At 41.6% G+C, this 25000-nt stretch overlaps 1 protein-coding gene and 1 long non-coding RNA gene across 2 annotated transcripts in view; both read right to left on the bottom strand.

Annotated features, from left to right (window-relative positions):
* Positions 1–599, bottom strand: part of LOC143753350 (uncharacterized) — a 681-nt gene extending 82 nt beyond the window's left edge. The window contains exons 1-2 of the long non-coding RNA XR_013207714.1: positions 575–599; positions 286–335 (exon numbers count right to left, since the gene is read on the bottom strand). This is a non-coding gene — a long non-coding RNA (uncharacterized LOC143753350). The remainder of the gene's footprint in view (positions 1–285; positions 336–574) is intronic.
* LOC143753347 (cadherin EGF LAG seven-pass G-type receptor 2-like) overlaps positions 1–25000 on the bottom strand; it is a 96781-nt gene that overhangs the window by 8115 nt on the left and 63666 nt on the right. The window contains exons 15-25 of the mRNA XM_077245669.1: positions 22809–22992; positions 22606–22707; positions 19353–19447; positions 18285–18494; positions 17598–17781; positions 15840–16158; positions 15571–15738; positions 13614–13740; positions 12194–12394; positions 3727–4014; positions 1098–1180 (exon numbers count right to left, since the gene is read on the bottom strand). Coding sequence (XP_077101784.1) covers positions 1098–1180; positions 3727–4014; positions 12194–12394; positions 13614–13740; positions 15571–15738; positions 15840–16158; positions 17598–17781; positions 18285–18494; positions 19353–19447; positions 22606–22707; positions 22809–22992 — 1961 coding nt within the window. The remainder of the gene's footprint in view (positions 1–1097; positions 1181–3726; positions 4015–12193; positions 12395–13613; positions 13741–15570; positions 15739–15839; positions 16159–17597; positions 17782–18284; positions 18495–19352; positions 19448–22605; positions 22708–22808; positions 22993–25000) is intronic.

Genomic DNA, 25000 nt, shown 5'->3' with positions numbered 1-25000 from the left:
CACACACACACACACACACACGCACAGACACACACACACACACACACACACACACACACACACACACACACACACACACACACATACCCCTAAACCTACCCATCACACACACACACACTAGCCCAGCCCTAAACCTACCCATCACACACACACACACACACACACTAGCCCAGCCCTAAACCTACCCATCTCACACACACACACACACACACACGCACACACACACACACTAGCACACCCCTAAACCTACCCATCACACACACACACACTAGCCCAGCCCTAAACCTACCCATCTCACACACACACACACACACACACACACACTAACCCGACCCCTAAACCTACCCATCACACACACACACACACACACACACACACACACACACACACACACACACACACAGACACACACAGACACACACACACACACACACACACTAGCCCAGCCCTAAACCTACCCATCACACACACACACACACACACACACACACTAACCCGAACCCTAAACCTACCCATCACACACACACACACACACACACACACACTAGCCCAGCCCTAAACCTACCCATCTCACACACATATCTCTAAACCTACCCATCACACACACACACACACACACACACACACACACACACTCACACACACACAGACACACACACACACACACACACACACACACACACACACACACATACCCCTAAACCTACCCATCACACACACACACACACACACACACACACACACACCCCTAAACCTACCCATCACACACACATACACACACACACACACACATACACACACACACACCTAAACCTACCCATCATACACACACACACAAACACAAACACACACAAACCCGACCCCTAAATGTACTCATCACAAAAAACTTAATGCATTTTTTTGATATTTTTAATAAAACACTGTTTAGTATGTTTTTAAAGTAATTTGAAATACGAGGACTCGTATGTCCTCATAAATCACAATACCCAGTGTAATTTCCACGTCATTATACAAGTTTCGGTCCTCATAAATCCCAAAAATAAAAACACACACACACACACACACACACTTGAGGATTGAGTGTGAACGAGACTCACGCCGGCGCGGATCTCTTCTCGCAGCTCTTCTGTCCGAGCGAACACCGCGCTCTCGACGCCGTGATGTACAGGAACACGTTCATCTGACGGAGAAGCACACACACTTTCACACACACTGTTGTAGCCGTTTGTCCATAATAAGTGTTGTATTGGAGTTTATTTATTAGAAGTTATGTATTTGTTTATTATTATTATTATTATTATTATTTAGTATGTGCATATTTATATTTATGTACTTATTTAGTAAATCATCATGCAACTCGGGTTAGGAATATATATGTGACCCTGGATCACAAAACCAGTCACGAGTCACACGGGTATATTTGTGGCAATAACCAACAATACATTGTATGGGTCAAAATTATCGATTTTTCTTTTATGACAAAAATCATTGGGATATGAAATAAAGATCATGTTCCATGAAGATATTTTGTAAAATTTCCTACCGTAAATGTATAAAACATTTAATTTTGTGAGTGAATGCAGCAAAATTGTGAACATAAATGGACAACTTTAAAGGCGATTTTTACAATGTTTAGATTTTTTTGCACCCTCAGATTCAATATTTTCAAATAGTTGCATCTCAGCCAAATATTGTCCACAAAATTGACCCTTGTGAGTGGTTTTGTGGTCCAGGGTCACATATGTCACTGCGTATGGGCGGAGGAGGAAGTGACATGAAAGGAAAAAAAATGGGATTTGGGGGTGGTGGTGGCGAAGTTTTTTGCTTTTTCGTTCATTGAAATGAAGACCGCGTTTGTCATATATCATGATGATCAGTATTTGTGCTAAATCTGCTCATATTTGGCCTTTACACGAACTTCCCCAGCAAAGTGAGTAAACATAATAAGTAACACACCAAATTTGCTAGTGATTTGACACAGTTGATTTTAACCTGTTAACCTTCAAGGCCACTTTTGAAAAATCCCCAGAAATGGCATACCCAAACTTAAACAGATACAGTTCATGAACCCTTTGCACTAAAAGCACAAGTATGATCTCATTTGAAAGCTGACACCTAGTAGTTTATTGTAAATGTAGAAATAATTATTGTCATAATGAAAAACAAATGTTTAAATAGCTTCAAAGTTTTGTAAAGTTATTAGAAATTTACTTTTATGAAACATCTTCATAAAAATAAAATTGAAGTTGGCCCTGGAGGAATCTAGAAATGCACTGCAGCTAAAGCCATATGTGTGACCATTTTATATTTAAAATCTGAAAATGATAAGTCTAAAACTCTGTATTTAGTTAAATGTTTTTCAAGATCATGTCAAATTACTTTATTTTGATTAGACTCTAAAATGCAAACTGAGGTTTAGTCATCTTCTGAGTCATCTAATCAGTCTATTGTCTCTATTATTTTGTGGTGTAAACGAGCCCCATTCAGAGTCAGTCTCTCCCTGCACACATTTACACCTCTCCAGACTGGTTATGGCTCTAAATACGCATTTCTTTTGTCTGCATTATAGCTACTAACGACTGGCTATTCACAGGCTATTCATAGGGTTTCAAACCCTAATTTCTTTTATCAAAGTTCTCACTAAATATTTGAAACTGGTATCAAATGCACTGAAACATTTCAGTAAGCATTCCTATTTAGAAAAAAATCATAAATCAATAACTGCTGGTGGCAGGTGCACCTGGGCTAGCTAGCATGTTAGCTTAGCACACCATCAATACACGACCATTTATGAGATTGAAACCATGTTTGTGCTCCAAACTTACTTTATAACGCAAGTCGAGTGTTTTAAATAATCTTCTGTGATCTAATTTGGCTTCAGATAAAAAAAAATCCGACAGAAAATGTATTATTTATAGTGTTCTGCACGATGATGAAATCTATATCGATTAGCATTGCATTATAAATATAATCTATTATTATGAAATACCTGGCATGGCTTGAAGAACACAGGTAACTCAAATATCATTGCAATCATGTTTATTGTCTTCAAAACATCTTTATCTGCATGTTACAGCGATCTCTGTCAGCTACTTTCTGTATCAGTGACGTCCTGGAATGTCACATGACTATGGGTCTTCTTCGTGATCCATATATGGACTGTTATTGTGCATATAGCGCCCTCAGGCTATTGGTATGAATTGAAAACACAGCACATCTCAGTAAGAAGCGATCATAATGATTACATCGACGCATTTGGGTATAAATTCAACAAATATTATTCCTGTCTATAGAAATATGATGTGAATCTATGAGAATATATCAATATTTCTCCAAGTCTGCACATTTTTGAGCTAAAGCCCTGAGGGACGATGTTTTGCGAATCGCTGTCATGACGACAGCTTGGAGTGTTTTTTATGAATGGACCAGCTGACGCTCATAATTCATATTAAAGGTATCGACTCATTTTTTCATTTCATAACTCCTGACACAAATTAAGACATAACTGTCACTATAAGTTTCTCAGAATACAATAGTGGTCAAATACTGAATCTTGAGTATTATATCTTTTTAATGATGTATAGTTTGTCAAGGTATAACATTAAATCTGATAGTAAATTTGAACTAAATAAAAAAAAAAACGCTTCAGTGCGCCGACGCTCTGGAAACGGTTAACAGGTTAACCCGCATTTGGAGGGTTGGCGGGTGTTAATTTCAAACACTCACGGACACGACGAATGCGACGGGTCCCGCAAAGCTCCAGATGAGTGTGTCGTAGAGGGAGAGCCAGCAGAAGTCGGGGTTCCCATACCCCTCGGGGTCGAGCCCGACCGCGAGCCCCGTGATGAAGGCCGGGACTCCCCAGCCGATCAGGTAGTAGAAGCGCATGGGGCCGAAGTTGATGTCGCGCAGCTCGTTCCTCATGCGGTGCACGTGCAGGGCCTCCAGGAACAGCCAGGAGAACACACACATCCAGGAAAAGTGCAGCAGGATGGCCATCACTGTACAGAGGAACTGCAGGGAGAACAGCTGTGTCACACACGGGTACACACACACACACACACACACTCACTCACTCTCTCACACACACACACACACACACACACTCATTGACTCACTCACGCAAGCACACACTAACTAACTCACTCAAATACTCACTCACACACTCAAATACTCACTAAAACACTCAAACACTCACTCACTCGCGCACGCATCCACAAACTAACTCACTCAAATACTTACTCACTCAAATACTCACTCACACACTCAAATACTCACTCAAACACTCACTCACTCACTCAAATACTCACTCACTCACACACTCAAATACTCACTCAAACACTCATTCACTCAAACACTCACTCACTCAAATACTCACTCACTCACTCAAACACTCACTCAAATACTCTCAAACACTCACTCAAACACTCACTCAAATACTCACTCAAACACTCACTAAAACACACAATCAAATACTCAGGCAAAAACTCACTCAAATACTCACTCACTCAAACACTCTCAAACACTCAAATACTCACTCAAACACTCACTCAAATACTCACTCACTCTCAAACACTCAAACACTCACTCAAACACTCAATCAAACACTCAATCAAACACCCAAATACTCACTCAAACACTCAAATACTCACTCACTCACGCACACACACACACTATATCACTCAAATACTTACTCACTCAAATACTCACTCACTCACTCACACACTCAAATACTCACTCAAACACTCACTCAAATACTCTCACTCACTCAAATACTCACTCAAACACTCTCACTCACTCAAATACTCACTCAAACACTCAATCAAACACTCAATCAAACACCCAATCAAACACTCAATCAAACACCCAAATACTCACTCAAACACTCAAATACTCACTCACTCACTCACGCACACACACACACTATATCACTCAAATACTTACTCACTCAAATACTCACTCACTCACTCACTCAAATACTCACTCACTCAAATACTCACTCAAACACTCACTCAAATACTCACTCACTCACTCTCATACACTCAAATACTCACTCAAACACTCTCACTCACTCAAACACTCACTCAAATACTCACTCAAACACTCACATACTCACTCAAACACTCACTCACTCACGCACACACACACTAACTCACTCAAATACTTACTCACTCAAATACTCACTCACTCACACACTCAAATACTCACTCAAACACTCACTCAAATACTCACTCACTCAAACACTCACTCAAACCCTCACTCAAACACTCAAATACTCACTCAAACACTCACTCACTCACTCAAATACTCACTCAAACACTCACTCAAACACTCAAATACGCACTAACTCAAACACTCAAATACTCACTCACTCAAACACTCTCAAACACTCAAATACTCACTCAAACACTCACTCAAACACTCACTCAAATACTCACTCACTCAAACACTCTCAAACACTCAAATACTCACTCAAACACTCACTCACTCAAATACTCACTCAAACACTCAATCAAACACTCAATCAAACACCCAAATACTCACTCAAACACCCAAATACTCACTCAAACACTCAATCAAACACCCAAATACTCACTCAAACACTCAAATACTCACTCAAATACTCACACACTCAAATACTCACTCAAACACTCACTCAAATACTCACTCAAACACTCAAATACTCACTCAAACACTCACTCAAATACTCACTCAAACACTCACTCAAACACTCACTCAAATACTCACTCAAACACACACTCAAATACTCACTCAAACACTCACTCAAACACTCAAATACTCACTCACTCAAATACTCACTCACTCAAATACTCACTCACTCAAATACTCACTCAAACACTCACTCAAACACTCACTCAAACACTCACTCAAATACTCACTCCCTCAAATACTCACTCACTCAAATACTCACTCAAACACTCAATTAAACACTCATAATACTCACTCAAATACTCACTCAAACACTCAAATACTCACTCAAATACTCACTCAAACACTCAATCAAACACTCACTCAAACACTCACTCAAACACTCAAATACTCACTCAAATACTCACTCGCACACTCAAATACTCACTCAAACACTCACTCACTCAAACACTCACTCCCTCAAATACTCACTCACTCAAACACTCAAATACTCACTCAAACACTCACTCACTCAAACACTCACTCCCTCAAATACTCACTCACTCAAATACTCACTCAAACACTCAATCAAACACTCAAATACTCACTCAAACACTCACTCAGACACTCCCTCAAATACTCCCTCAAATACTCACTCAAACACTCAATCAAACACTCAAATACTCACTCAAACACTCAATCAAACACTCAAATGCTCACTCAAACACTCACTCAAATACTCACTCAAATACTCACTCAAACACTCCCTCCCTCAAATACTCACTCAAATACCCACTCAAACACTCAATCAAACACCCAAATACTCACTCAAACACTCAAATACTCACTCAAATACTCACACACTCAAATACTCACTCAAACACTCACTCAAATACTCACTCAAATACTCACTCAAACACTCACTCACTCAAACACTCACTCCCTCAAATACTCACTCACTCAAATACTCACTCAAACACTCAATCAAACACTCATAATACTCACTCAAACACTCAATCAAACACTCAAACACTCACTCAAACACTCACTCGCACACTCAAATACTCACTCAAACACTCACTCAAATACTCACTCACTCAAATACTCACTCAAACACTCACTCAAATACTCACTCACTCACTCTCATACACTCAAATACTCACTCAAACACTCTCAAATACTCACTCAAACACTCAATCAAACACTCAATCAAACACCCACATACTCACTCAAACACTCAAACACTCACTCACTCACACACACACACACTAACTCACTCAAATACTTACTCACTCAAATACTCACTCACTCACACACTCAAATACTCACTCAAACACTCACTCAAATACTCACTCACTCAAACACTCACTCAAACACTCACTCAAACACTCAAATACTCACTCAAACACTCACTCACTCACTCAAATACTCACTCAAACACTCACTCAAACACTCAAATACGCACTAACTCAAACACTCAAATACTCACTCACTCAAACACTCTCAAACACTCAAATACTCACTCAAACACTCACTCACTCAAACACTCTCAAACACTCAAATACTCACTCAAACACTCACTCACTCAAATACTCACTCAAACACTCAATCAAACACTCAATCAAACACCCAAATACTCACTCAAACACCCAAATACTCACTTAAACACTCAATCAAACACCCAAATACTCACTCAAACACTCAAATACTCACTCAAATACTCACACACTCAAATACTCACTCAAACACTCACTCAAATACTCACTCAAATACTCACTCAAACACTCAAATACTCACTCAAACACTCACTCAAATACTCACTCAAACACTCACTCAAACACTCACTCAAATACTCACTCAAACACACACTCAAATACTCACTCAAACACTCACTCAAACACTCAAATACTCACTCAGTCAAATACTCACTCACTCAAATACTCATTCAAATACTCAGTCACTCAAACACTCACTCAAACACTCACTCAAACACTCACTCAAACACTCACTCAAACACTCACTCAAACACTCACTCAAATACTCACTCACTCAAATACTCACTCACTCAAATACTCACTCAAATACTCACTCACTCAAATACTCACTCAAACACTCACTCAAACACTCACTCAAATACTCACTCAAACACTCACTCCCTCAAATACTCACTCACTCAAATACTCACTCAAACACTCAATTAAACACTCATAATACTCACTCAAATACTCACTCAAACACTCCCTCAAACACTCAAATACTCACTCAAATACTCACTCAAACACTCACTCAAACACTCACTCAAACACTCAAATACTCACTCAAATACTCACTCGAACACTCAAATACTCACTCAAACACTCACTCACTCAAACACTCACTCCGTCAAATACTCCCTCACTCAAATACTCACTCAAACACTCAATCAAACACTCATAATACTCACTCAAACACTCACTCAAATACTCACTCACTCAAATACTCACTCAAACACTCACTCAGACACTCACTCAAATACTCACTCAAATACTCACTCAAACACTCAATCAAACACTCAATCAAACACTCAAATGCTCACTCAAACACTCACTCAAATACTCACTCAAATACTCACTCAAATACTCCCTCCCTCAAATACTCACTCAAATACTCACTCAAACACTCAATCAAACACCCAAATACTCACTCAAACACTCAAATACTCACTCAAATACTCACACACTCAAATACTCACTCAAACACTCACTCAAATACTCACTCAAACACTCACTCAAATACTCACTCAAATACTCACTCAAACACTCAATCAAACACTCAAATACTCACTCAAACACTCACTCAAATACTCACACACTCAAATACTCACTCGAACACTCAAATACTCACTCAAACACTCACTCACTCAAACACTCACTCCGTCAAATACTCCCTCACTCAAATACTCACTCAAACACTCAATCAAACACTCATAATACTCACTCAAACACTCACTCAAATACTCACTCACTCAAATACTCACTCAAACACTCACTCAGACACTCACTCAAATACTCACTCAAATACTCACTCAAACACTCAATCAAACACTCAATCAAACACTCAAATGCTCACTCAAACACTCACTCAAATACTCACTCAAATACTCACTCAAATACTCCCTCCCTCAAATACTCACTCAAATACTCACTCAAACACTCAATCAAACACTCAAATACTCACTCAAACACTCACTCAAATACTCACACACTCAAATACTCACTCAAACAGTCACTCAAATACTCACTCACTCAAATACTCACTCAAACACTCACTCCCTCAAATACTCACTCAAATACTCACTCAAACACTCACTCATTCAAATACTCACTCAAACACTCAATCAAACACCCAAATACTCACTCAAACACTCAAATACTCACTCAAATATTCACACACTCAAATACTCCCACAAACACTCACTCAAATACTCACTCAAGCACTCAATCAAACACTCAAATACTCACTCAAACACTCACTCAAATACTCACTCACTCAAATACTCACTCAAATACTCACTCACTCAAATACTCACTCAAACACTCACTCAAATACTCACTCAAACACTCACTCCCTCAAATACTCACTCAAACCCTCAATTAAAACTCATAATACTCACTCAAATACTCACTCAAACACTCACTCAAACACTCAAATACTCACTCAAATACTCACTCAAACAAACACTCACTCAAACACTCAAATACTCACTCAAATACTCACTCGCACACTCAAATACTCACTCAAACACTCACTCACTCAAACACTCAAATACTCACTCAAACACTCACTCACTCAACCACTCACTCCCTCAAATACTCACTCAAACACTCAATCAAACACTCATAATACTCACTCAAACACTCAATCAAACACTCAAACACTCACTCGCACACTCAAATACTCACTCAAACACTCACTCACTCACACACTCAAATATTCACTCAAACACTCACTCACTCAAACACTTACTCAAATACTCACTCACTCAAATACTCACTCAAACACTCACTCAAACACTCACTCAAATTCTCACTCAAATACTCACTCAAATACTCACTCAAACACTCAATCAAACACTCAAATACTCACTCAAACACTCAATCAAACACTCAAATGCTCACTCAAACACTCACTCAAACACTCATTCAAATACTCACTCAAACACTCCCTCCCTCAAATACTCACTCAAACACTCAATCAAACACGCAAATACTCACTCAAACACTCAAATACTCACTCAAATACTCACACACTCAAATACTCACTCAAACACTCACTCAAATACTCACTCAAACACTCACTCAAATACTCACTCAAACACTCAATCAAACACTCAAATACTCACTCAAACACTCACTCAAATACTCGCTCAAACAGTCACTCAAATACTCACTCACTCAAATACTCAAATACTCACTCAAACACTCACTCCCTCAAATACTCACTCACTCAAATACTCACTCAAATACTCACTCAAACACTCACTCACTCAAATACTCACTCAAACACTCAATCAAACACCCAAATACTCACTCAAACACTCAAATACTCACTCAAATACTCACACACTCAAATACTCCCTCAAACACTCACTCAAATACTCACTCAAGCACTCAATCAAACACTCAAATACTCACTCAAACACTCACTCAAATACTCACTCACTCAAATACTCACTCAAACACTCACTCAAACACTCACTCAAATACTCACTCACTCAAATACTCAAATACTCACTCAAACACTCACTCCCTCAAATACTCACTCACTCAAATACTCACTCAAACACTCAATCAAACACTCAAATACTCACTGAAATACTCACTCAAACACTCACTCAAACACTCAAATACTCACTCAAATACTCACTCAAATACTCACTCAAACATTCACTCAAACACTCAAATACTCACTCAAACACTCACTCAAACACTCACTCAAACACTCAAATACTCACTCAAACACTCACTCAAACACTCAAATACACACTCAAATACTCACTCAAATACTCACTCAAACACTCACTCAAACACTCAAATACTCACTCAAACACTCACTCCCTCAAATACTCCCTCAAATACTCAAATACTCACTCAAACACTCACTCCCTCAAATACTCACTCACTCGAATACTCACTCAAACACTCAATCAAACACTTAAATACTCACTGAAATACTCACTCAAACACTCACTCAAACACTCAAATACTCACTCAAATACTCAATCAAACACTCAATCAAACACTCAAATACTCACTCAAACACTCACTCAAACACTCACTCAAACACTCACTCAAACACTCACTCAAATACTCACTCAAACACTCAAATACTCACTCAAATACTCACTCAAACACTCACTCAAACACTCAAATACTCACTCAAATACTCACTCAAACACTCAATCAAACACTCAAACACTCAAATACTCACTCAAACACTCACTCAAACACTCAATCAAATACTCACTCAAACACTCACTCAAACACTCAAATACTCACTCAAATACTCACTCACACACTCAAATACTCTCAAATACTCTCAAACACTTACTCAAATACTCACTCAATCAAATACTCACTCAAATACTCACTCAAACACTCACTCAAATACTCACTCAAACACTCACTCAAACACTCACTCAAACACTCAAATACTCACTCAAACACCCACTCAAACACTCACTCAAACACTCACTCAAACACTCACTCAAATACTCACTCAAATACTCACTCAAACACTCACTCAAACACTCACTTTAAACACTCACTCAAACACTCAAATACTCACTCAAATACTCACTCACTCAAATACTCACTCACTCAAACACTCAAATACTCACTCAAATACTCACTCACTCAAATACTCACTCACTCAAATAATCACTCACACACTCAAACACTCACTCACTCACTCACTCAAATACTCACTCACTCATTCAAATACTCACTCACTCAAATACTCACTCACTCACTCATTCATTCAAACACTAACTCACACACACTCACTCACTCAAATACTCACTCATTCAAATACTCACTCACTAAAATACTAACTCACTCACTCAAACACTAACTCACACACACTCACTCACTCACTCACTCATTAAAACACTAACTCACACACACACACACACACACTCACTCACTCACTCACTCACTCACTCAAATACTCACTCACTCACTCACTCACTCAAATACTCACTCACTCACTCAAATACTCACTCACTCATTCAAACACTAACTCACACACTCAAATACTCACTCACTCAAATACTCACTCACTCATTCAAATACTAACTCACTCATTCAAATACTCACTCACTCAAATACTCACTCACTCAAATACTCACTCACTCAAATACTCACTTACTCATTCCAACACTAACTCACACACACTCACTCACTCAAATACTCACTCACTCACTCACTCAAACACTCTAACACTCACTCACTCTCAAGCGCACACACACACACAAACACATACACACACACAAGGTGTGTGTTACCGGGTTATCGGCCTGATTGATGCCCAGGATGAAGATGAGGTGTGCGATGAGGAGTGCGAAAGCCCCGTTGTTGACGATGCTGGTCTTGTTGCTGCTGGCGGCCCGCAGGCAGGAGAGGAAGATGATAGTGAGGAAGAGGAAGCCCAGCGTCACGCCCACCGAACTCCACGTGATCAGCTTCACCGGCAGGATCTCTCCGTTCTGAAGCACACACACACATTGTTCTTCATTTCTGCCCAGACAGCAACATAGTGTCGGCCCAGATCCAGTCAGTCTGGATTCCAGATGTACTAGATGTGGGCCGGATCTGGGCTGACACTATAGGGGCTTTCGCACTGGATAGTTATAGGAACTTAGTTATAGGAACTAGCCACCAGGATAGTCCCCCGAGAACTAATGGTTCCCATAGGAACGTTTTCCTGGTTGCGTGTTCGTAGAGTTAGTTAGTGGAGCAAATATATAGGCTATAATCTGTGTACACAGCCTTTTTTTAAAATGGCGGTGGCTGGTGTTTCTCATGCGTTCGGCCAATCAGCGAACACTAACGTCACTGTACTTCCTATAGCGCTGGTTTAGACCGACTCTGAAGTAGGAGTAAATTAGTTCCTCCAAAAGGAGTTCCTAGAACTAAAATTGTTCATAGTTCATGCGGGAACTTCTGCCAATAGTTCTAGGAACTAGGAAAAGGCTCCTCCGGTGAGAAAGTCCCTAATGTTGCTATCTGGATGAACAAGTTCAGACAACTATCTAGAGTCACAGTCAACATGTTTATGTCTATTAGGGCTGGGACATTATATCAATGCATCACGATTCGTGGATCGATTCCAATTTTTTCCGAATGCATCGCAAATTGATTCTGAGCTTAGTTTTTAACAGCAGATGGCGCTCTAGGCTAGTTTTTAACAGAAGATGACGCTCTAGGCTAGTATTTAACCGCACGCTTAAATGCTCACGAAGAAGAGCGCTCGTGCGTTCGGCTGATTCTGAGAATGTACTCGCACCTCAGAATGCTTTTATGACGCGAGAATAAAGTAAACAGCCCACTGCAAACACCCTTGTAATTCCCTTCAACCTTTCCGTACTTTATGAATGATTATTTTATAGAAGGTTCAAGTGGTGTGTGTAAGGCATTGGAAGCCAGCAGATTACAGCTGTTTACACACAGTGCCATCACACAGTGCTATCTGCTGTTAAAAACTAAACTCAGAATCGATTCGAGAGAGAATCGCGATGCATTCTGAAAAATTGGAATCGATCCAGAATCATTTCTCGATTCACGATGCATCGATATATTGTCCCAGACCAAAAAAGGTGGTTTGGGGCTAAAAAAAAACAATGTTTTTTCAGGTTGTCACCAAATAAAGAAACTACACAAGACTTTGTTGTAAGCAGGTTATTATGGTTAGATTGGGTGTGTCACCTCTCGGCGTGAGATGTCCATGAGCACAGCGAAGCTGGTCATGTGGTAACACTGGCAGCTGATGTGAGTGCTGTTCCTGAAGACCACCTCACAACCCTTCGAGGACCAGCCGCCCGGACCGCCCGTACTGCACACACACAGACACACACACATCTTATATTTACAAATTATATACAAAGTGTTTGACAAGAAGATTTTAGGTGTTCTGAATGGGTGTTCCTATGTGGTTGCTAAGCATATATATTAGTGCTGTCAAACGATTAAAATATTTATCTGCGATTAATCGCATTAATGCCATAGTTAACTCGCGATTAATCGCACATTTTTATCTATTCTAAATGTCCCTTGATTTCTATTTGTCTCATTATTTTTTCTAATTTTAATGCTCTTATCAACATGGAAAAGTGGATCAGCAGTAAGTTTGTTCTTAGCTGTGGTATCCATGTGTTTCTGTCTGAAGTCATCCATTGTAGAGCTTTGTAGGGCCCAAAAAATCAAGCCCGACCCGAGCCCGTGCGCATTGTGTCCGAGCTCGGCCCGGCCCGACACATAAACTGTAATTATGAGCCCGAGCCCGATTTAAACCCGTCCATTTTTTTAATACGTGAGTGGGTCGTTATAACTGACGTTCTCAACTACTTTCTATGTTACTTTCTACCGCCCGCAACATTTTTGTCCCGCTCCCGCCCGCAAATACACTCTTTTTTTGTAGGCTACCTCCAAATACTTTCGCCTACGTGTCGCCACCATACACATAAGCATAAATGCTCCTGATAAATTATTTGTTATTAAAGCATTAACACACAAACCACTGTTATAACATAAAAGCAAGCAGGCTACTGAGTGCATGGTTTGGCATGACTCAATGCGCGCAAAGTGCGCTCCCTTAATAATTCCTAAAAAGCTGACATCAGTTCATCGCAATCTCACACATCTGTTATTATCAATGAAGCTTACTGCACAATGCATCTGCCATAATATATACACTTTGTTTGTTATAATTAGAGGATTTGCCAGCATACAGAATTCAGCACTGAACAAAATGTCTGTTTTGAGCGGTGAGGGGAGTCTATTTTAAATGCTTCTGATTGGCCATTGCGTTCAAGAAATCAACACATATGTCTTTGATTGGCTACATCCCTCAACGCTGCAAACATGTTATAAAAAGAAACTCTGGCCTGTAAATCGTTTCTATTTTGTTTTAGTTGTTCTTGTTGCTTTTCTGCAACATATGAATAAAAATGTATTAGTTTTTATGTTTTATTCATAGATATTTCTAGTTTGCGGGAGTCCCGCGAATCGTTTTATTCTCCCGTATCCGCACACAGAGTGAGTGCATTACCGCTCGAGCCCGCCCTCGCACTCGGCCATCAAATCTAGTCCCGCACCGCACTCTATTGCGTTGAGAGTGCACGTCTCTAGATCGGCGTATCGCGCTCGCGCCATCCACTCAAAACGTAACGTTAGCCTACTACTCTTTGGCCGCCGCGCAAGCCCAAACAAGTACGTGCGGCGTGCCTGTTGTTTTGTTTCCGGTCTAGCTATCCGGTGTGATGTAGTTTTTCTAACGTTACTAGTTGTTGCAACAGCATGTGAAAAAAATACAAGTTTGCTAGGCCAAAAAGAGCGTTAATAATCTCGCGATAAAAAAATTGACGCCGTTAAAATGTGTTTGCGCTAACGCCGTTAATAACACGTTTAACGCACAGCACTAATATATATATATATGTATATATATATATATATACACACACACACACACAGACAATATGAATATTTATCGTGTAAGTACTCACAATAGTGCAAGTATGAGTGTTAATCGTGTAAAAACTCACAATCATATAGTATATGAGTATTAATGATGTAAGTATTCACAATCATGTAAGTATATGAGCATTCATCGTGCAAGTACTCACAATAATGCAAGCATTTGAGTATTAATCATGCAAGTACTCACACTATGGAGTGGTTCCAGAACACACAGATGGGTTTAGAGCGCTCCTCAGTGGTCACCAGGCGGAACTGCACCGTGATTGGTTTATCCAGATTGTGCTGCAATAACTCCTCGTTATCATGAACCGTTATACTGACCACAGGAGTGTTGATGACTGGACGCTTGGGAACCCTAAACACACACACACACACACACACACACACACTCACACGGCGTTAGATCAGTGAATCAGTGATCATAGTCTCTCAGTCACTCATCTGGTCCGCTCTCACCTCAGGCTCCTCTTGTCCGTGTCATATCGCTCGGGTAGCAGTGCCGCTAGGCTGTGGAAGATGATTACGCTAGCGATGGCGTCCTGCTCGTGCTCCTCCGGGTGCCGTCTCTTCCGATTGGCCGTGTGGTTCCTGCCGGGCTCTGTGATTGGCTCGCTGTGGTGCCGGTGACCTTTGCTCTCAGGGGCAGGGATGAAGACGGAGTCGGGGAGAGTGACGGCCGTCTCCAGGTCGAGTGGGCGTGGCCCGCGCAGAGACTGATACCGTGGAAGTTTGGCTCCTGCGAAATTCATCTTCTCCAAACGATCGATGGAGATGACTGGAATTACACACGCACGAGTCCTTATACAATACCAAAACACTAAAATTTAGGGCTGCCCCTAATAGTCCACTAACCATTAGTCGACTAGAAGAGGTTTGGTCGATTAAGATTCTATTAGTCGGTTAGTCGGTCTTCTTTTAGTTATTTTGCTCCTCTATTGTCGAATGGCACTTTTGGCAGAAATTCACATCCCTACGTGAGGCGAACTATTCTCAAAGACTTACTCTTAGTCATTATTTGACTTCGGCAGAATTAAAATGAGCCATTTTAATATAGATTAATTCCAAGATTACAGTGAGATTAATCTAGATTAAAAAATTAATCTATGCCCACCTCTAAAAAAAACTCTACAGGAAGTGGTGAAATCACACAGTCTGTGACGGACAAATCGTTAACGGCAGGAAATCCAAACATTCGCCTATCATTCATCCACCTCAAATACGGATTATATAACTTTAAACATGCAAGTAGTAGCAACTTTAAAAGTCTGCTCGCTCTAATGCTAACCTAGACAAATGCGCGCTATTATTAGGCGTGGAGGCGTGTTTGTGTGGAGAGCCGCTTACTGCATGACATACACATCACTGCATTTAATTTAAAATACTCCCTCATTTTTGGTCACACAGATAAGAGTAATGCAAACTGGAAAGGGTCTACTTTTATTTCTTTAAACTCACAATAACAACAAAACGTTATGCTTTTGTAAAATAATGGTGCTTTCTGCCGTCTCGGTCTCTATGAACTTCAGCGCATCACATAAATGAACCGAAACTCAGCGTGTACTTGCCTCACGGACATGAGAAATATATCTATAGAAAGCTTGAAATGTCTACATTAGAATGAACAGATTCTAATAGAAAATAAATATTCTCAGATTGTGTAATCTCTATGAAACGTGCATATAGGCGCGTCCACTACTGCGGAGATGACGAGTCAGCATTGTGACTTAATCTCTGCAGCTGAAAAAACAGAAAACAACAACAATAAATGATTTAATTGTTTAGATGGTCTTCTCCTGTTAGTTTTTTTTCATGACACATTCATAATCGTTACATTAGCCGTTGCGCCGTGGCAAGCTTTATGTGTGCATGTGAGCGCTGATTAGGCTCTGTATTTTATGTGGAATTAAAGGGGCATTATTATGATTTATGGCTTATGAATATAAACGCGCGATTAGTCGACTAATGGAATAAATTAATGACTACTAGTAGACTAGAACATTCTTTAGTCGAGGGCAGCCCTACTAACACTATATCACATAAGATACCACTAATGCCTTTGACAGATTTCACTGAAATGTTGTGATGATCACACGTCTATTACTGACTGAAAGAGTCAGTGGGCGTGGCCTGTGGTTCTTTAGCCAATCAGAAACACTGATATTGCACGTCTATGCTTGCTGACAGGAGGAAGTGTGTGTGCATGCGTGTCCTGACCGATGTTGGGCGTGACGATGGTGAAGGGGCTCAGGTAGGTCTTCCTCATGTTCTGGGCGAGTGTGTTGGTGTATTCCTCGAACTGTTGAAGCAGTGATGCCGTGCCGCCCTCCGTCTTCTGGATAAACTCCCAGTGCCCGCGTGTGTTCGCGGATAGGATGGCACTGCCCACCTGCATCAGGTGCTAATCAAAGAAAGAGCACAGTCATGGTGAAGATAGTCAAGTTAGTGCTGGGACTTTATATCCATGCATCGCGATTGGTGGAGAAACCAGACTCAGTCGCTCAGTCCTCCTCTGCCCAGCGAACGAACGGTGTATGATTATGATTATGATTCAGGCATTACAGGTCAGATGTCATATTGGATCAGAACATTCAGAATATTATCTGGTTGAAGATCGGTGTTTGATACTGCCTAATTAACAATTAAATAAAATAGTGGAATACAGTGAGAGGGCTAAATGTTCTCAGACCATGAAAAAAACGCAAAGAATCAAACGAACGAATGAATCATTTTTTGAACTGGTTCGTTAACCTGAACAGTTTGAATGAACCGATTCGCTAAAATGAGTCGGATTTCCAGATTAAACTAGTATTGATAAACAACACACTGCAGCTAACACAACACTTCAGCTAACGCAACACTTCAGCTAACACAACACTTCAGCTAACCGCTGATAGAGCGTACCTCGTTGAACTGCACATCCTGCGTTGCGCTGAGGTTGAAGCCCTGCTGACCGTTCTCGTGTTGCAGGATCGAGCTCGTCAGGTGATACGCTAGCTTCACGTCGCTGCCGTAGAACTCACTCGCGTTCCTCGTAGCGTTCCGCAGCAGAGCCGCCGTGTGCTGGACGCTAGCGGAGTCCATCAGAGACGCGTTACGCGCCAGACGCTCCGACTGTGGACACGAACACACACACACACACACACACACACACACACACACATGAGAATGATGCAGTAGCAGAGAGAGATAGAGAGAGAGAGAGTGTGTGTGTGTGTGTGTCTTGAGTGTGCTGAAGCTCAGGGATGTGCAGTTGAAGAAGTGTGTGTGTGTGTGTGTGTCTCACCAGTGTCTTGAGTGCACTGAAGCTCAGGGATGTGCAGTTGAAGAGGTGTGTGTGTGTGTGTGTGTGTGTTTGTGTGTGTGTGTGTGTGTGTGTCTCACCAGTGTCTTGAGTCTGCTGAAGCTCAGGGATGTGCAGTTGAAGAGGTGTGTGTGTGTGTGTGTGTGTGTTTGTGTGTGTGTGTGTGTGTGTGTCTCACCAGTGTCTTGAGTCTGCTGAAGCTCAGGGATGTGCAGTTGAAGAGGTGTGTGTGTGTGTGTGTGTCTCACCAGTGTCTTGAGTGCACTGAAGCTCAGGGATGTGCAGTTGAAGAGGCGTGTGTGTGTGTGTGTGTCTCACCAGTGTCTTGAGTGCACTGAAGCTCAGGGATGTGCAGTTGAAGAGGCGTGTGTGTGTGTGTGTGTCTCACTAGTGTCTTGAGTGCACTGAAGCTCAGGGATGTGCAGTTGAAGAGGTGTGTGTGTGTGTGTGTGTCTCACCAGTGTCTTGAGTGTGCTGAAGCTCAGGGATGTGCAGTTGAAGAGATGTGTGTGTGTGTGTGTGTCTCACCAGTGTCTTGAGTACACTGAAGCTCAGGGATGTGCAGTTGAAGAGGTGTGTGTGTGTGTGTGTGTCTCACCAGTGTCTTGAGTGCACTGAAGCTCAGGGATGTGCAGTTGAAGAGGTGTGTGTGTGTTTGTGTGTCTCACCAGTGTCTTGAGTGCACTGAAGCTCAGGGATGTGCAGTTGAAGAGGTTGGGTGAGAGCCAGCCCTTGTGTTCGTCACAGTGTCGGATCGCGGTTCCTGCGCAGTTAAACACAGAGAATGAAAGTTTTGCGCTGAGGAAACATATCACACATTAAACAGCACACACATCTGTCAAAGATGTGGGATAGGTGCGGGATCGATGCGGGATCGATGCAGGAACGGTGCAGGATCGATGCAGGAACGGTGCGGGATAGGTGCGGGATAGGTGCGGGATCGGTGCGGGATCGGTGCGGGATCGATGCGGGAACGGTGCAGGATCGATTCGGGATCGGTGCGGGATCGATGCGGGATCGGTGCGGGATCGGTGCGGGATCGGTGCGGGATCGATGCGGGATCGATGCGGGATCGGTGCGGGATCGGTGCGGGATCGATGCGGGATCGGTGCGGGATCGATGCGGGATCGGTGCGGGATCGGTGCGGGATCGGTGCGGGATCGATGCGGGATCGATGCGGGATCGGTGCGGGATCGGTGCGGGATCGATGCGGGATCGGTGCGGGATCGATTCGGGATCGATGCGGGATCGGTGCGGGATCGATGCGGGATCGGTGCGGGATCGATGCGGGATCGATGCAGGAACGGTGCAGGATCGATTCGGGATCGGTGCGGGATCGATGCGGGATCGGTGCGGGATCGGTGCGGGATCGATGCGGGATCGATGCAGGAACGGTGCAGGATCGATGCGGGATCGGTGCGGGATCGGTGCGGGATAGGTGCGGGACCGGTGCGGGATCGGTGCGGGATCGATGCGGGAACGGTGCAGGATCGATTCGGGATCGGTGCGGGATCGATGCGGGATCGGTGCGGGATCGGTGCGGGATCGGTGCGGGATCGATGCGGGATCGATGCGGGATCGGTGTGGGATCGGTGCGGGATCGATGCGGGATCGGTGCGGGATCGATTCGGGATCGATGCGGGATCGGTGCGGGATCGATGCGGGATCGGTGCGGGATCGATGCGGGATCGGTGCGGGATCGATGCGGGATCGATGCGGGATCGGTGCGGGATCGATGCGGGAACGGTGCGGGAACGGTGCGGGAACGGTGCGGGATCGGTGCGGGATCGGTGCGGGATCGATGCGGGATCGGTGCGGGATCGATGCGGGATCGGTGCGGGATAGGTGCGGGATCGGTGCGGGAACGGTGCGGGATCGATGCGGGATCGGTGCGGGATCGGTGCGGGATCGATGCGGGATCGGTGCGGGATAGGTGGGGGATAGGTGCGGGATCGATGCGGGATCGGTGCGGGATAGGTGCGGGATCGGTGTGGGATCGGTGCGGGATCGGTGCGGGATAGGTGCGGGATCGGTGCGGGATAGGTGCGGGATCGGTGCGGGATCGGTGCGGGATCGGTGCGGGATCGATGCGGGATCGGTGCGGGATCGATGCGGGATCGGTGCGGGATAGGTGCGGGATCGATGCGGGAACGGTGCGGGATCGATGCGGGATCGGTGCGGGATCGGTGCGGGATCGATGCGGGATCGGTGCGGGATAGGTGGGGGATAGGTGCGGGATCGATGCGGGATCGGTGCGGGATAGGTGCGGGATCGGTGTGGGATCGGTGCGGGATCGATGCGGGAACGGTGCGGGAACGGTGCGGGATAGGTGCGGGATAGGTGCGGGATCGATGCGGGATCGGTGCGGGATAGGTGCGGGATCGATGCGGGATCGATGCGGGAACGGTGCGGGATCGATGCGGGAACGGTGCGGGATCGATGCGGGATCGGTGCGGGTTGGGTGCGGGATCGGTGCGGGATCGGTGCGGGAATGGTGCGGGATCGGTGCGGGATCATCGACATTTTTGAGGACGATTTTTTTTTTATCGATTTTATCGATTAGCTGTTGCAGTCCTAATGTGAACACAAAGAAATCATGGACATGATTCAAAAATATTAAATGGTCCCGAAAAAAATCACAGTCACAGTCACAGTTGTATTGTTTGTGATTAAAAATGATGCATTGGAAATGAATGTGAGAGTTTCCTCTAGTGGAAGCGTTCGGTACTGCATCTCACTGAACGCTCATTTACTGAGATATCAGCTCACACTTGTTTAGATTTATGACTTTGATTTTCTCACAGTTTTAGAGTTAAACATGTTTTGAAAAATATGTATATTTCATATAAAAATTTTAAATAGTATTTTTGTACATTTTCCATAACAATAAACTTTAAAAAGTTAGGTTTAAGTTAACTTTTAACACTTCAGCAATAATCTATCAAGCGTCTTCTTTAAGAAGAGGCTCCAAAGCATTCAAGATTTATTATAGTTTAAGATAGAAATTTCTTTTTTTTAGGTCAATGCTTAAAAATGTAATAAACGGATTAAATATTGCATAAATATGATTTAGTACCATAAAATACAGAATATTAAATAAAAACATTGAACTAAAGTAAAGAACATTCATTTAATTAGAAATAATAATAATAATTAACGGCTACTTGAGCAGCATCAGAAAGATAAGGGTGTGTTTGATTATGATTTCACTTTTCTAACTTTAGTTAGTGTGTAATGTTTGAGCATAAACAACATCTGCAGTTACGACTCAGAGTTCAAAGCAAATGGAGATATTATTTAACAGAAATCGCTTTTTAAGGACTACAACAAACGGCTGGTAGGAACTACAATAGTGACATCACTAACCCTAAAATTTACATAAACCCCGCCCCCAGGAACTCGATTTATAGATTATTATGACAGAATATACTAATCAGTGACCATTCAGAAATGTTGTCTACATGTCGTCACTTCTTCTTGAGTCTCTCCATCTTTCAAACTCCGGTTTGAACATAAAAGGCTAAGTTTATTAAATTTTCAGCGTGTGTCTGTGTGAGGTAATCGGAGCTGCTAACACACACACACACACACACACACACACACACACACACACAAGCTCTTGAAGCTCCGCCCCCTGTGCCTCAGCAGCAGCGGCTCATTTGCATTTAAAGGGACACACACACAAGCTCTTGAAGCTCCGCCCCCTGGGCCTCAGCAGCAGCGGCTCATTTGCATTTAAAGGGACACACACAAAAACTGCGTGTTTTTGCTCAGCCTCAAAAAGTGACAATTTTAACATGCTATATAAAAATAACTGTGGGGTATTTGAGCTAAAACTTCACACACACACTTTATTGAGACTTATTTTACATCTTGTGAAAAGGTCATTATAGGACCCTTTAAATTGTGTTTGGTTCTTACCGATGGATCCTTTCGGACACGAGACGGCGGCCGGTAAACCGAACTTAGTCCTTGGCCACCAGATTCCCTGATCGATGGCCTGAGGACAGCTGTCGTAGATCACTGCAACACACACACACACACACACACACACACACACGTGACTGGAGGAATCCTGGGAAGGGTCACTAAAAAACAGCGTATGATGGGTGTGAGAGTCTGACCTTCGCAGCCGCTGGACGAGACCTCGGCGAACGGGTTATCGCAGAGGTCACACTGGCGACCTATGACCCCTGGCTTACACTGACACTGACCCGTGACCCGGTCACACGCGCGGGAGAACGAGCCCACGGCGTAACACTCGCACAGCACACACACGTCACCTGACGCCGGCAGGAAGTGATTATCCTGAGGAGAGAATGATCGCATCATCATGACGGTAATGATGCGCTTTACAGGTTTAAAGGGGATTTTTTATAAATCTTGGATTTTTTAATGCTTTAGATAGAAGTTTAATATAACAATTAAATAATATAATAAAAATAATAAATTTTAAAATATATAAATATGCGATAAAATAATATTTTTTAATTTATTAAACAATATTAAAATAAAAAATATAATTAAAAATGTATTTGACTAAATACTCAAATATAAAAATAATATTATAATAATAATCATTATAAATTATAAAATGTAGTAATATAAAAATATATTTGTTAAAATAATTTATTAAACAATATTAAAATTAAATAAATAATAATATAGCTAAAATACTAAAATACTAAATACTCAAATATCAAAATAAAATAATACAATAATAATAAATTATAAAATGTAGGCCTATTAATAAAAGATAATAATAAATTATAAAATGTATTAAACAATATCAAATTATTGTTTTTATTTTGTGTTTCATTTATTAAACAATATTAAATTGTAAAATTCTTTAAACATTAAAATAAAATAGTGTAATACAAAAACTTACATTACAATTTATCAACCAATATAATTTTTTTTTTTTACAAATTATAAAACAATATAAAAAATTTATCATAACAAATAAATAAAAATATAAAATGTATTAAACAAATTTTTTTCTTTGTTTAATTTATTAACTGATATTAAAATAAAATAATAGAATAGAAATAAATTGTAGTTTATTAAACAATCTAAAATGAAAATAACAACAAAAATAAATTGTATAATTTTTTAAACACTAAAATAAAGTAATATAATACAAAAACATTACGTTAAAATGTATCAACCAATATAAAAATAGAATAACAAAAAATAAAATGTACAATGATTAAACAATATAAAAAAAATGTAATAAATATACACATTTTAATTCAATATTTTTGAATAAATCAGGGGCCGTATTCACAAAGAATATTAAGGCTAAAAGTAGCTCCTAACTGGCGAATTTACAGTAGGAGCAACTCCTAAAAACAATGGGCTTGCACTCCTAACTGTAGGACTCCTCATGGGTTTCACTAAGAGTAACTCACGAAGCACTTTAGCCCTAAAAGCAGCACCTAAATCTGGGACAGCTTAAAAGCAGTGGAGAGGACTCGTAACTCACTAAGATTGTAGCGCATCGCACCGCCTCTCGCAGTCGTCCGGGGTCCGCGACACAATGCTGATCTGCAAACAAATCCTCTCCCATGTCTCACGCTTCGTTTTACTTGATATCCGTGCCGAATTTCCCTTTTATTAGGTTTTTATTTATTTTTTTCAGCACCAACACCAAGCAGCAGTAACTGATCCCGCGTCCAGTTGGGCTTTCTTTTCCGTTTCGGCGAGTTCATAATCCACCGTCATTCAACTATTACATTCAATAGGAGCGACATTCCCTCGCTTTAAGTCTATTTAGGCTACGGAAGCTTGTTTCCGCCACAGAATGAAAAATACAAAAGGTAATTGCGACTTTTTATCTCACAATTCTGACTACAGTTCTCGCAATTGTGAGATAAAAAGTCGCAATTGTTTTCTTTTATTTTTACTCAGTGGCGGAAACAAGCTTCCACACTAATAGGATGTCAACTAACCAAGCAAGTGTTAATGCAAGCGTGGTTTTTCATTATTAGGCCAGTGGCGGTTTCATTATAGGGTGTTAGGCTACCTTGATTTAATTTAATTCACCACTTTTCTCTCTCTCTCTCTCTCTGCCTTTCTAGAATTACACTTCACTGGGCCTGCACAAACATGCCATCATATATGCATTTCCATGATATTATTTAGTGTAGGACACAGACATATTTAGATGTGGTAAATCCATTATTCGTTGCGTCTGTGTTCTGTTCCGCGTCATCTAACAACCAATCACCGCGATCATTGCGAGGAAACTCGCGCATGAGAATTTAACGTCATCCATAGCAACGAAGACTCACTCGTAGTTTAGGAGTCGTCATTG

The sequence above is a fragment of the Siphateles boraxobius genome, unplaced genomic scaffold (genome assembly GCF_051911475.1).
Source record: "Siphateles boraxobius isolate OS27281-9 unplaced genomic scaffold, OSU_SipBor_1 276, whole genome shotgun sequence".
NCBI lineage: Eukaryota > Metazoa > Chordata > Actinopteri > Cypriniformes > Leuciscidae > Siphateles > Siphateles boraxobius.
The sequence above is the reverse complement of the archived record's forward strand: the minus strand, read 5'-3'. Positions and strand labels throughout refer to the sequence as shown.